General features: G+C 36.7%; 1 protein-coding gene across 2 annotated transcripts in view; it reads right to left on the reverse strand.

The window, feature by feature from the left end:
- PLCB1 (phospholipase C beta 1) overlaps nt 1–15,560 on the reverse strand; it is a 688,569-nt gene that overhangs the window by 132,520 nt on the left and 540,489 nt on the right. For both annotated transcript variants that reach the window (XM_066234441.1, XM_066234442.1), the window contains exons 17-23: nt 14,889–14,973; nt 12,820–12,944; nt 8,732–8,886; nt 5,378–5,542; nt 3,142–3,241; nt 2,192–2,296; nt 1,121–1,230 (exon numbers count right to left, since the gene is read on the reverse strand). In XM_066234441.1, coding sequence (XP_066090538.1) covers nt 1,121–1,230; nt 2,192–2,296; nt 3,142–3,241; nt 5,378–5,542; nt 8,732–8,886; nt 12,820–12,944; nt 14,889–14,973 — 845 coding nt within the window. The remainder of the gene's footprint in view (nt 1–1,120; nt 1,231–2,191; nt 2,297–3,141; nt 3,242–5,377; nt 5,543–8,731; nt 8,887–12,819; nt 12,945–14,888; nt 14,974–15,560) is intronic.

Below are 15,560 nucleotides of genomic sequence, written 5' to 3' on the forward strand. Positions count from 1 at the left end.
TAAGTGTACATAAAAGCCCAGCCATATATGCACCCTGTATTCTTTCTAACATTACTGCTGGGTGGCTTGGGTATTTGAATTATAGGTGATATCTTGAAGTCTTCCTTTTCTCATTTTTAATTTTAAAATTTCCTATGATAAAACCTATGTATTCTTATTGACCAATATCACCGTTTAATTTAATTTTATAAATAAAATTTAAAAAGAAAAGGATAATTTTCTATGATAAGCCTATATTAATTTTAGAATAAAAAAAGGGCTATTTAAAAAACAATATCAACTTAAATGAATTTGCTATTAGTTATAGTGATCCAAATAATTTTCAAGGTTTATTTTCCCCAACACTGATAGTTACTCATTTTTTCTTATCTTTTTTTCTGAATGTAACCTCTGACTATTCAAGTAAAATATGAAAATAGTTACATTTTATCAGTTTTTTAATTTTGAGGTCATTTCCTGTAATCATTAAATAATATTTCACTTTTTTAAAAAACAAAATATTGCCAGTATACTAGAGGTTTTATATTTTTAAACTTCACTTCTAATATTTCTAGACCCTTTCTTAATTATTCTTGGCATTGTGATATGAAATTTAGAATGATATACCAACTATTTGGGGAATATTTATTTTTAATACATAAATATACAGTACAATCATAATATTAACACTTTTTGGCTTATACTACATACCCAGTATTATTTTAAGTACTCTATGTATTGTAAGAAACCACAGAAGCCCTTTGAAAATCTTGCACTTTTAATTAAAGACAAAGGAAAATACTAAATGACTTGATAATCATCTTCTTTTCTAAGTGCCTTAATCACCTTCACTCAACATGAAATCATCTAGAAATTTTCACCTGAAATACCAAGATGGGTCCTGATTCATGTGGTCACAAAATAAGACACTGGTGGTAGCCACAGAATACCAGAAGAGAATGAACTATGAAAAATTCATTCAGTCATCTGGGTGTTTTGTGAGATGATGCTAAACTCCATTGATATGTTTTTCCAAGGTGCTACTTTCTTCTCCTGAGGCGTGACGTTACCTAGACAAAGCCAACCACTGAGTGTGGAAATAATGCTTAATGCCACTTGCAAGATTAGAACAGCCTCTCACCTCTTTCTTTACTTCTTCTTCATCTTCCAGAGTCAAAGCAGCCAGTTGCTTAGCTCTCTGCTCCATCAGATTCACATAGCGAATTGGATTGGACAAAGCTTCAATCACATCTAAGTAGGGAAAAGACATTTTAGATTAAAGATCCAGAGGTACTGATTATTTACCATCCATTAATTCATCATCTACCTACTCACCCATGTAACCACCAATTTGTCATTCATTTTCCGTTCTTCCATCTCTACCAATATAACAACCCACTCATTCATCCAACATTTTCAAAATGGACAAGAGTTAAGATCCTTTGCCTGAAATCTCAGGCAGACAGCACTCAAAGGAGGTCAGCTCTGACAGCCAAACATGACAGGCTCCAAATCAGGAGGTCTCTGTACTCCATATTCCTTAGTTTCTTTTTCAGGGCTCCATTCATTCCAGAAATGGCTCCTACACTTGTCCTGTTTGGCCCAAATGGTGTTTCATAAGTGAAAACATTTCACATGCAAACACTGTTTTCCAGACTGCTGAAACACCAGACGATTTGGCAGTATGGGTGTCAGCAGCACATGACATTGTCTAGCTGGAGTGAGTGAAGGCCGCCATCTTTGGATAGCACATGTGATCCAAGTTTGCCATAGCCTTCACTCCTCTTAATAAATTATACCCAGGTCACCTAACATCCAAATTTATGATTCTTGGTTGACATCATCATAAGCTGACTTCTCTAAATGTAGGCTTCTATGCATGAAAAGAATCAGGGTTCTAAAACTGGGTCAAGGCAAAACTATACAGATTTATACAGACTGCTGTAGTACCAGGTATCATGGGTTAGAAAGTGGTGGGCCATGAGAGCAATACTACTAGTTGGTCAATATGTTCCATACTTCAATGGGACTTGAACTAAATTAAATTAAAATTTATTTACAAAGGTTTGAAAAATTTTCCTCAACCAAAATTTCTAATTTTTCTAAACATATACAAATAGAGGTGATTCTGAGACCAGACTCTCCTGCCTTTGTTTTCATAAAAATATGGATAACCCCAGTTGGAAATACCCACTTGAGTTAGGCTATTTACCTGCATAGGTGTCTGGGACATAGTCTTTCACCTCTATGTAGACAAAGACAGCTGGCAGCATCAGAGGTTGGTTCCTCTCATTCCTCAAAGAGATATAGTGATAGCCTGGAGGGTGACAATAAGACTGTGCATCACATATTTTCTTCACACTGTTAATTGTAACACAGGAATATCTATGCGATAGAGGTGTTTACTTTAGGTGACTTTGGATGACAAACAGGTCACTTCTTTCTCATTCAAATCACATGATTTTGAGTGATACGGTATTATTTTCTTATCAGAAAGAAAACAATGTTGATGATGATTTTTTTTTTCTTTCCAACTGCGTCTTTTCCCACAGAAAGAGAATTCAAAAGCCTGTGCCATAGATTGAATTATTGGCCTAAATTAATCCCTTGTGCATGATTTCTTCACTGGGGGTTCAGCCATATGCTCTGCTCTGAACAATGGGATCTTAGTGCTGTGTAGCAAGCAGAGGCTTATAATGCACTGGCATAGTCAGGCTTGTCTTTATGCATTCCAGTGGGCTGCCCTGAGAAGGCCGAACTGTGGGCACTGCCCCTTCAGCATAAGCTCCTGAATGAGCACAGGTGGACAGTTCTAACCCAGCCCACAGCCTGAAGCATAGCTAGCTACTCAGCTGAGCCTAGCCACATCCTGCCAACCCATGGACCTGGGAGTATGAAGATAAATACTTGTGATAAAACAGAGTTTTCAGAAAGTTTGTTACACACAATTATTATACACAGTTATTGCAACAAGAGTTAATGCATACTCCACTAGGACGTCACAAACACGTGAAACTGCCAGAATTATATTTCTGGCACCTGCTATAGAACAAAATACCAAGGCAGCAAATAGCTTCCTAAATCATTCTTTAATAAGCATGTAAGACAGGAATGGTTTTCTTTACACCTTTGATAAAAAGTTTCTCACCACACTATCCATACCTGGCCTAATTGCTTGTACTGGCAAAATCCGGTGACCAATAAATTTGCCTCCTTCCTCATAGACTGCTATCCTCAGACAGGCCAGCGAAGGAAGAACCACCTACAGAGACATTAAGGATGAATGAATGTGCTTATAAGAAGGAGCAGCTACAAAAAAGAATTAGAGAGATATTTATATGGGTCCTGCTTTTCCAAATCCAATGAGAAGCTTCTACTTAGCAAAACTGATAAAAAGTTAAGGTGTTGCTCTGTAATTTATATTTTCAAAAGGTGGCCAGAGATACAGCTTATGTATATTGCATCACCTTGCCCCATTGAAGAATCTGTTCAAGACATGGACCATCTGCTGTTGACATGAACATTCTCAAAATGAAAATGATAAAATTTTTATGTTTAAATACAAAGAGCTGGTAGTCTTATTATTATTTGAGCATTTACTACTATATTTTCAAAGCAAATTACTTGTATGTTTTCAAAACAAAAACAAAAAATTAGTTTTCAGAATGGCTTTCAAAATGAGATTGCTTTATAAATTTGTAAATTCCCTAATGAGGCACCAAATAATTGCTAATTTTCCCACTCAGTTTAAAACATGTGGAGTACAGTTATTCCCATGGCAAAGGCATTAAACCAATTGTACCTTAAAAATATGATTTTTTGGCCCTGGCCAGTTGGCTCAGTGGTAGAGTGTTGGCCCAGCATGAGGAAGTCCGGGGTTCGATTCCAGGCCAGGGCACACAAGAGAAGCGCCTATCTGCTTCTCCACTCTTTCCCCTCGCTTTTCTTTCTATCTATCTCTTCCCCTCCTACAGCCAAGGCTCCACTGGAGCAAAAGTTGGCCCGGGCACTGAGGATGGCTCCATGGCCTCTGCCTCAGGCACTAGAATGGCTCCAATTACAGCAAAGCAATGCCCCAGAGGGGCCGAGCATCGCCCCCTGGTGGGCATGTCGGGTGGATCCCGGTTGGGCGTATGTTGGAGTCTCTCTGTCTGACCCCCGCCCCCACCGCTTATCACTTTGGAAAATACAAAAAAAATGTATTTTTGCTAACAAGAAAAAAACTAATATTTATTGACTATTATCAATGTGCTAGACATTTCTAAATGTTTTCAGTATATTAGGGAATACTTAGAATAACTGTTTGAAGTAGATGCCATTACTAAATCTAAGTAACATAAAAAATTCTGGGGCACAGAGACCTTTAATATAGATATTTTCTTTGCAAAGGACACTCTTTTTAGATATTTTGGCCAGATAAAAGCAAGCAAGGGGTATGGTAAGAAAGTGTATACTACTTTCCACTGGACTTACTCTCTCCCTATGTGTGACAAGCATGTGTGAAAAAGATTTGCTTTTTGTTGAAGTTAGAGAGAAGGCCCAGTTGAATGTAGAAGGCTTTAACTCTATCAGACAGAACCGAGACAAGATAGAATGACCAGCTGCCCGTGGTTAGAGATGCTGGAAAATGAATTAATATTCCTTTTTAAGGAAGTATGGACTTCCTTTCTCTCTACTACCACATTATTCCTTACTTCCCAGTCTACTTCATTTGAGTCATAATAAAAATATTTCATTTATCACTTGTATTAGGAGAGGATATGAGTTAGAGTTATATGTTATTTTGGCCTTCCAAATGATATGCACTAGAATTAATTGATTTACAATTCACTTCTGAAATTCCAAACAAGTGATTCAGAGATCTTGATTAGTTTTTAAGATAGCTTTGAAAATGCTATTGCTTTTTTTTTTTGAGAGGCAGGGAGGCTGAGAGACAGACTCTCCTCCATGGGCCCTTACTGGAATTCTCTCGGCAAGCCCATTAGGGGGTGATGCTCTGTCCATCTGGAGCCACTGTTCCATTGCTCGGCAACCAAGCTATTTCAGTGTCTGAGGAAAGGCCATGGAGCCATCCTCAGCACCCAGGGCCAACTTACTCATACCATTTGAGCCATGACTGTGGGAGAAAAAGAGAGAGTGAGAGAGAGAGAAAAGGGGGAGGGGTGGAGTAGCAGATGGTCACTTCCTCTGTGTGCCCTGACCGGGAATTGAACCCAGGACTTCCACATGCTAGGCAGATGCTCTACAGCTGAGCCAACCAGCCAGGTCTGCTATTACTTTTTTAATGTGTAAATTCCTCAATTAAGCAGCAACAACAAAAAAAAATATATATTTTTTTCTCGGTGTAAAAACATATGGAATATGCAGTTACATGTCATGTCAAGGACATGAGACCAACCTTTTTGAACACAATGGGCTCTTCTTCCCAGACAGGATTTACAGCATTTCCTTGTGATGTCTTGGTTTTAAACGCTTTCCTCCTCGTGTCCACAGGCAAACCAAACATATCCACTTCCACATAAGTCCCAACTTTTTTATCAGAAAGAAACTGGCCCGAAATAATCTAGCAAATAATAATTAAAAAAACAACTCCTGATAAATGAATAACAATGATGTAACAAAATGCTTTAAGGAGGTACAAATGCTGATGGCAAATGTTGAACCATAAATAGAAGTAACAATGTGAATATAATTTCTCTTTCTGCTAAAGAATTCATAGAGAACACTGAAAATGCTGGAGTTAGAAAGAGTCAAAGAGACAAAGTTGTATAGGAGGCAGTATAATAAATTAACAAGTATCAAAAGTTTGATGAGGGCTTGCCTTTTGTACTTGAAATCCATCTATTAAATGAAATATTGGTCTTTAGAGCCAACTGAGTATAAAGGTTTTCCTAATACATAAAAATTTTACAAGAGAAAAATTCATTTTAGCATAATTATAAGTGAAATTAAAAGGTAATATAAGAGGACAAATTTAAAACACAACATAGTAGAAACTCTAGCATTTAAAAATGTTTCCTGTTGTTCATAAAATTTAACTTGAAGGGGGGGTTATGAGATGGTGATCTCCCAATTTCTCCAAGTTGTTACACTTGAAATAAAAAGCCACAATGATGATTGAAAAACCAGAAACTACCTATCGACTTGAAGCCATCAAGCCCAGTTATCATCACTCCTAACCTCACTCGGTCGGCCATCCACACAACTGGGGCTATCCTTTGCTTAACTGTAAAATCATCAGATAATGTACAGTTAAAGAGATTTTAAAAGCACATACTCATAGAAAGTCTCCCACGTCTGCCTCTTCTCGAGCAGTTTTCAAACCTATGGCAGAAAGCTAGTGCTGCTGGGGCAAGCCTGGCGGGACTGGGTTCTCTGGCTGACAAAGCTGCCCACCAGCCAAGAGCTTCCGAGCTCAAGTCAGTGAAAGGAGACAGCATTTCCCAGATTACGACTGGGTCAGAGTCAACACAATGGCGGCCTGAGAATGGCCATCAGAGGCCGCCTGAGGCCAAAGTCAGCTACATGCTGACACGGCCAAAACTTCCTAACAAATTAGATAGAAAGCCATGGGGAAGAAGCTGTCTGAATTTGCCCTGGGACAACTAATTTCTCCTGAATGTTCTCCTTAGCCTGAGTGCAGGGAAGCTGCTAGCAACCATCTTTTGCTGTAATTCGAGGTTCTACATGCGAATTACTTAACATCTTCTAACATGTTTGAAACTTAAAAGTTCAGGTGCACTGCCAGTTTTATGAGTTTATGAGGACGAATCAAAGCAGAAGTCTAACTACACCAGTGGCACTAACCCTCATGGTCTCAGTGAATGATGCTAGTGGCACACCATCTGAGCTTACAAGTACACTCTGGCACTACATAGTCTGTGTCAGAGGGTCAGAACGCAGGTGCCACCAGACTGATATCTTGAGTCTACCTGCAAGCTTAAAAGCAGGACTCTACGACAGCACGGTCATCTGTGCACAACTCTCCGGTTTGGACGTGGGCAGCAGTTTATGTGCTTCTGGGACTCAACTGTTCTTCCTCCCCCTCTAATTTCTTGGCTCTATGTAACTGTTTTATAATAATTTATAGTGTCCCAGTAGTATTTTTGAGAGAGAAGTAAATAAGCAAGTCAACATGTACCAAACAAGATGAACTGGCAAACAAAGACAAGATATTATTAGTTTGACGCAACTATAACAATTGACAAGGATTCTAAAAATAACATTTTATCAGTGTGTGATGCTTAAGAGTTTATCTTAATCAGGTGACAGGAATCACACATCCTTTGCTGTAAACAATTTCTTAAAATAAATATCATCTGGAAGCTCTAATTCTGCCAACTCTACTCTTGAGATATAGGCTACGAAATACTTTCAAAAGATATAAATGTGAGAGACTTCATTCAAATTTTATTTTTAATCTCTGGTTTAAAGGGACAAAGTTTAAAGTAAAAATAGGCTCAACAAGCTTATAGTAAATATAAATAATGAGACTTTTATAGAGCCTTTTAAAATAGTTTTTCATATGCCTTTGGTTTAGGGTCAATCAGAAAATTGAATTTATATCCAATAAATAATGTTTCTTAGTTAATAGTTATCCAGTTACCCAGAAAAGAAATAAAACTTTAAAAAAGCAAGTGAAATTTACTTAAAACCAAGGGTTTATAAAATTCATGTAAAAAGCTCTTTATAAAAATGATTTTCCATTCATGATATTAAAAATATTTTCTCACAGCTAAAATATATATATTATAGGCCCTGGCCGGTTAGCTCAGTGGTAGAGCATCGGCCTGGCATGCGGGAGTCCTGAATTTGATTCCTGGCCAGTGCACACAGGAGAGGCACCCATCTGCTTCTCCACCCCTCCCCCTCTCCTTCCTCTCTGTCTCTCTCTTCCCCTCCTGCAGCCAGGGCTCCATTGGAGCAAAGATGGCCTGTGCGCTGAGGATGGCTCTGTGACCTCTGCCTCAGGCTCTAGAATGGCTCTGGATGCAACAGAGCAACACCCCAGATGGGCAGAGCATCACCTCCTAGTGGGCATGCCGGGTGGATCCCAGTCAGGCGCATGTGGGAGTCTGTCTGACTGCCTCCCCATTTCCAACTTCAGAAAAATACAAATATATATATATATATATTATATATATATATATAAATATAACATATATATTTGCTGTAACATCAATTTCAAAGACTGTAGAAATCATTTGAAATTAATTTTCTAGGGTCAGATGAATGTTTAATAAAGCAATTTTTTATTTTATGTGTGTTTGAAATCTCTGAATACTCTGATAGATTTTCAAATCCATGCTATGGTATGTTCAGCTCTTTTATTAAATATTTGACAGTTTATTGAGAAAACTTTTTTTTCAAATTTTGCTAGTGTGGATATTTCTCTAGAACTACAGGGAGGAAAAAATAGACCAGATTTCTCCAATATGGGGCACTAATTTTTGTGGTAAATTTTACTGTGGAATATTTACACCAAAAGACAGGGTTAGCCATGGTCTCATCAACCTGTTTTATTGATTTAGGGTCCAATTTTTATCCCATTAAATGTGCAGCTTAGTTCCTCTATCTCCTGTACCTAGTTTTTGAAACTTTCTAATTCAGATTCAATCCTTAAAAAAGATGGATGAAGGAAGTGGATGCTTTGTTAGCAACTACATGTTTAATGACTAACCTACATTTCTATGCAAACTCGGTAATTATCAAGACTTTTGTTAGGGCATCTTAAATACAGAGATGGACATACCTTAACAGATAAAGTGTTGGCCACTATCCCATCAACGATGCCTTCGGTGAATGGATCAAAATGCTTGTCAGGTCTCCGCATAAACTCTGGTTTCAGCCTGTAGCCACTCTTCCCATTGTACTCATACATTCCCATATTTATCTGCATAGCCAGGTCTGCATATCAAAAACACAAAGCTTACTATGGCTCCATTTATCTTTGGAGCAAGAGAGTAATTTGTATAAAATTCTTTTGAATACAGGTATTGATCAACTTATGACCTATGCAACTTACAACCATTTGACTTTACGACCACAATCGCTAGCCACAACTGCTCCGCGTCTGGCAGTGCAAGCGCTGCCCAGCTGGGTATACGACAGTGCTGGCCAATAAAATGTTTTGTACATGTTTATATATTTTGATATGTTTTGCAATTGGGAAAATGTTTCCTATGGTATTTTTTACACCTGTATTTTGTATTTTTGTATGCACCTGTATTTTGTAATTTTGTATGTTTTGCAAATATTAAACCAGTTGTACTGGTAATGCAGTGTTTTACTTAAACCTGACGAATGTAAAAATAAGAAACAAAATGGTGTAGAGATGATACAAATGGCATAAAATGAACAAAGAAAATTATGATATATAACAATAATGAAAGAAAATTACGATAAAATATGACTTAAAGATTTTTATAACATCACTTCACAGTACTGTACGTATAGCCTACTCAACTTATGACCAAATCGTGTTATGACCAGTCTGTCAAAACCAATCATGGTCATAAGTCGAGCACTAGCTGTAGATATATTTGAATAAATTAATTAATCCAGGCCCCTCTTTGGGCACATTTATAAGTCTCTTCTAGATTGTCACCATCATATACAATGTTTTGATGACCATCATTGTGGTGAAATCTTTGAAGATATCATTAATAATATTCTTAAGAGTGAAATTTCTGGGTCAAAAGATACGTACTTTGGAAAAGCTTTTAGATAAATCTTGCTAAAATGCCCTACAGAAAGCTGTAACCACTTTAAATTTCTAACCCCTGTTTCTAAGGACGAACTTCCCCATATCTCATCAACAGTAGATGCTATGTAGATATTTTTTAATATATAAGAAAAAAGTTTTCTTTTCAAAATTGGTATTCCCTTGATTGCTTACCACCAATATCTAATTATACACTGACTGTTTCTAATGAACAAAACTTACTGTTCCAAGTTTTCCTACGACTGTATGAAATGAATGTCCACACTAACTGCAGTTTGTGGAGGTTAAAAAAACCCACACATTTTAAAGTCATAAGAAATCTGAGAAGCTGCATTTATTTCAGGTTATCTGAGTGAAATTGTATATCTCATGTTATTAAGCTATTATAACTATGATACTAAAATTAGACTAAGTAAAAAAAAAAAGAAAAAGAAAATGATGGACTTACTCATACTTGAAAAAAATTAACTCTAAAAGCCTAAAAAATTGCATTAGCGCCCTGGCCGGTTGGCTCAGTGGTAGAGCGTCAGCCTGGCATGCAGGAGTCCTGGGTTCGATTCCCGGACAGGGCACACAGGAGAAGCGCCCATCTGCTTCTCCACCCCTCCCCCTCTCCTTCCTCTCTGTCTCTCTCTTCCCCTCCCACAGCCAAGGCTCCACTGGAGCAAAGTTTGCCCAGGCACTGAGGATGGCTCTGTGGCCTCTGTCTCAGGCTCTAGAATGGCTCTGATTGTGGCAGAGCAACGCCCCAAGATGGGCAGAGCATCCCCCCTTGGTGGGCATGCCTCGTGGATCCCGGTCGGGCGCATGCGGGAGTCTGTCTGACTGCCTCTCAGTTTCCAACTTCGGAAAAATACAAAAAATTGCATTAGCAAGTCATATATTTTCAAAAACAACACACAACAAATAAGTAGAATTTATCCCAGAAACACAGGATAATTACATTTTAGGAGATCTATTAATATAATTTATCATACTATCATCCCAATAGAAGTCAGAGATATTTAATACATTTTTAAAAAATTCCTAAAACACTGTTAGTCATTAGGACAAGTGTGTACTCCTTTAGTATATGAAAAAATATTCATCTTAAAGTCAGAGCCAACATCTACTTAATGGTATCACAACAGTAAAATTCCCATTAGCATCAGGATGAAGAGAAAGGTGTCCATTCTTACTACTATTATGTAATACTATTCAAGAACAGTCAGTCCAAAGTCCTAAGAAAGAGTGAAAAGTAGACATGGTTAAATTATTGTGATTGTGTATCTGAAAAACCCAATAGAATCTAGTGGCAAAACAGGCAATTAGAAGAGCTTAGGAAGATTATTATTTATAAACTAAATTTATTTATAAAATAAATATGAAAATACTAACATCTAGAAACAATCTGTTAAAACCATAATGTTAAAAAAGAGATTCCATCTAAAGAAAGTAGACCTCTAATGAAGGAGAACAGTTCTGCTGAGGGACTTAATATAACAATTTTTAAATTGAAGAGAAAAATATTCTTCTGTGTTAAAAAAATTAAAGGATAAGTTGTTCAGATGAATTTATAAATTTAATGTGATTTAATCAATATATCACTTTTTCAGTGGGGAAGAGGAATGCATAACAACAAACTAATAAAAATTTAATGTAATTTTTTTAATAAAAATTTAATTTATTTTCAGTGGGGGAGAGGGAAACATGATAACAATTAAACTAAATGCATGTGAAACAGGAATCCTACTAGCAATGGCAAGAAAAAAACTGAAAATTGTTGTGAAGGAGAATTTTCATTCCAGGTATTAAACCATTTATTAAACACTACAATAACAATAGTAGGTTATTGGTTCCAGAAAGAAGACAAACATGTGAATAGAAAAATACGTAAATTGAAAAAAAAATGGACCCAAGTTAACAATATAAAAGGCTAGAACCATTAAACTGTAATTTTATTGGTAATTTCAGGTCAGTATAAAAAATACATCGAACTGATGTCTTACTGAGATTATATATCAAAATTAAAATTTAGATAAATGAAAGGATAAACTTATAAATTAAAAAAAAACTGTAGTAAATAAGAATCTGTTCCTGAGTGGAGGAACTTGTGATTGTAAAATTAATCCAAGTCTCTGTAAAAGAAAACATTATCAATCTGATCTCACTGGTTTCACAAAATAATACAACATACCCTTCATACAAAAGTGCTGTTATAAATAAATAGAAAAATTGACAACGGGCTTGAATAGACAATTAATAAAGCAGAAATATAAAAAAATTTAAACCCATATATTAAAACTGCAACCTCGATGATAATCAAAGAAACGAAATTAAAACAACAGTGAGAGGATATTTTGTCTGGAATTGTATTATTATTGTTTAATGACAATACTTAATCAAGATTTTCAATGAGCAGGAACACCTCGCATAATACGTTGCTAATGGGAAACTTTGCTTGATGAACAATTTTGCATTTTGCACAATGTTTCTTAAAACTTTTCACAGCTTTTAACAGAGAAATTCTGCTTTAGGAACTTTTCCAAAAGAACATTAGGTGATAAGACTTGACAATTTATATTCAAGACTGTTCTCAGAGCTTTATTTATAGTAGAAAAATTCTCTAACGTTCAGTGATAGGAAATGGGTTTTAGTGAATCGGGAAATGTGCTTGATAGACAGAAATTAAAGTTCATGTTTTTGTATAGCATTTAAATATATATGGAATGACGTGAAAAAGTGTGTTGTATACATAGCTAAGCATCCTTTCAGATCACATAGCCAAAAGTCAACAGGATTGAACCTCTGAGTGGTAGCACTCCTGAAAGTTTTATTCTCTCTTTACACATTTTTGAATTGTCCAAATTTAGCTATAATGAATACACTGAAAAGTATAATAACTTTTTTTGAAAATAATGCCCAACCAGTAGGAATAAGGACATTTATAAACGATTGAAGATCATTTCTCAATTTTCAAAGTTCACTCTTTTCTTGCATTGATATTTCTTTTATTGAAAAGTGCTTTTATTAGTTTCAATCAAGTCCGGCAAATATTTTCTCCTCGGGATCGGGTTTTGAACCCTTGGAAATGCGGCTTTCTAACAATGGAAATGAGCATGAACTGTGCTACTTACCCACTGTTTGGAAATTAAGGGCAACCATCTGACAACCAGCATTCCAGAAGAGCTGAGGCATATAGTTGGATGAATCTACACGTGTTCCCTTCGGATATATCCTGCTAAGCTGCATTTTGTTATATCTGGACCATCATGTTAAGTTGTGACTATAATTATAAAAATAATTAGCCAATGACATTAACTGCGAGGCCAGCTGCCATCTTTCACCACCGGGGAAATGAACTAAATACTGATGATCTCTTGGGGCTAGTGGGTTAAATATGTAAAAGTCCTGTGGAACAGACAGAATGAGTGTGCTTTTATAATATAAATGTAGCATCACCTTTGCAGAGCCTTGCCAGTGAAAACTAATAGGAAGCAAAACTGGCTGAGTCAACGTGATTTTGTGGAGATTGCCAAGGACAGACTTAAGACTTGTGAGGAAGCGTGAGGGTCCGGTTGTGTGAGAAGATGGCATTGTGTTCGGCCAAAGCAAATAACATGAACTGCGTGGCTATTTTTGAAACGTTCTTTGTTCATTTTCTCACCCTTCTCTGGGAATACTAATTGTCAAGACTGTGATGCTTACTATGATTGATAACAAGGTAAATATAGTAGAGAAGCTTTGTATTTTGGGTCCTACCGACATCAGTTTTCCACCCTGGGAACCTTATGTTATTGAACAACAATTATGTGTTTAAAACATGATTGACTATTCCTATTACCGAGTTAAGTAGAGGTTCGTTGTTTCCAAGCTCAGGCTAGGATGTTAAGCTAAATGGAGTTTGAACCTTAATTATGGAAGTTGCTAGCTATACATGAAATCTATGAGACGTTATTTCACTTTTCTGTTCTTAAGTTTCTTCATGCATAAAACAGATTGAACAATTCCTATATCATAGTGCTACTGTAAGGATTATATGAGATAAGACATACGATAAAAGGTCAATCACATACAAAGTACTTAATAAACACTAAAGACCATGATTTTATAGTGTGACTGTTCATAGAGTTTTTATTTGTTCTCTCTTCTATTGATGAGTTTTAAAGGTGATTTTTTTTTTTAATTCTAGGACTTGCTTTGTGAAATTAAATTATTTGGGACTTATAGTATTAATTTTATAAAAAATATTTAAGACCTGTTTTATTTTATTTTGGTTCATGGATAATAATAAAACACTTTTGCTATCAGAAGGGTCAATAAAGTCATTATTAGTGATATATATTTATATTCTCATATCATTATTACAACTATTTTTTGATTGGACATCTATCATACATCCAAAGATGCAAGATGCCAAGTTAAGTACACACACACACACACACACACACACACACACACAATATATATATATCAGTGGTCCCCAACCCCCGGGCCATGGACCAGTACCTGTCCGTGGGCCATTTGGTACCGGTCCGCAGAGAAAGAATAAATAACTTACATTATTTCCGTTTTATTTATATTTAAGTCTGAACTATGTTTTATTTTTAAAAAATGACCAGATTCCCTCTGTTACATCCATCTAAGACTCACTCTTGATGCTTGTCTCGTAAGTTCGACAATTATATTTAAAAATACCACCGTTTTTACGCCGGTCACATAATTTTATTTTGTGCATTTATCTGTCCCACCCTAAAGGCCAGTCTGTGAAAATATTTTCTGACATTAAACCGGTCCGTGGCCCAAAAAAGGTTGGGGATCACTGCATTATATCATACATATGTATAAAGTATACACACACTCTAATCATGTTGTCCCTAACCCAAACAGCAAGCCATAAAGCTGATATTATTTCTGTTTTACAGATGAGGATATGCAGAAAGATTAAGCAAACTGACAAAGGACAAAGAGCTTGATGGTAAGAAAATAATCTTGAAGTCCTCTACTCTCAGGCCAGCTCTCTTTCCCGCATGCCCGGCTAGCCCCAGACAGCAGTGCACAAGAAGCCTGAAACTATATATTTACCACACCCAGGTGAGAGGCGAAAGCCATTCCCATGCACCCTGTTGCTTATTCAAAACAAAAATGAAAGAGCACACGACTTCAGTTGTTCCAATTCAGTCAACACTCGTCAAATCAAGGATACTCTACAAATTCCACGGGAGACTTGGTCAGTTGCTCGAGGCCTTTGGTTTCCACGAAGGAAGACATTTCAAAACTTCTATTTCTTTCTGAATTAAGGACAACAACAACAATAAAAAGAGTAAGAAATATAATTCAGCATTATAATTTATAACATATTAGAATAAAACAAATGTTCAAAGAATTTAGGGCCATTAATTTTTGATACACCATATATATACATCAGGGAACTATGTATGTGCTTGAAGACTCAAGAAGTTGAGTCTGGTTAGTTGTCTCTTCTAGTATTTAGCACCTGGGGTCAGGTATGCTTATGGTTGCACACTGAGGGACGTGGTGGCAATAGGGTGGGGAGATGAATTTTAGTCGTGGGTAGTGTGGCAATGACAGCCGTCTTGTCTGAAGAGCACAGGCATGTGGAATTCTTTGGTTCAAAATCCATCCAGATTGATTTCTTGGAGCCATTGCTGGGATTAACAAATGGATCCATGGGTGTCTTTGCTAGAGGCTTTCCCTTTTGTACCCACATAGTCACCACCTCAGTTTGTATATACCCTTGGGTTCAAACAATTGAGGTGACATTAGAATTACGGTATTCCGGCCCTGGCCGGTTGGCTCAGCGGTAGAGCGTTGGCCTAGCGTGCGGAGGACTTGGGTTCGATTCCCGGCCAGGGCA

This window comes from Saccopteryx bilineata, chromosome 6, assembly GCF_036850765.1.
Source record: "Saccopteryx bilineata isolate mSacBil1 chromosome 6, mSacBil1_pri_phased_curated, whole genome shotgun sequence".
In the NCBI taxonomy this organism is placed as follows: Eukaryota; Metazoa; Chordata; class Mammalia; order Chiroptera; family Emballonuridae; genus Saccopteryx; species Saccopteryx bilineata.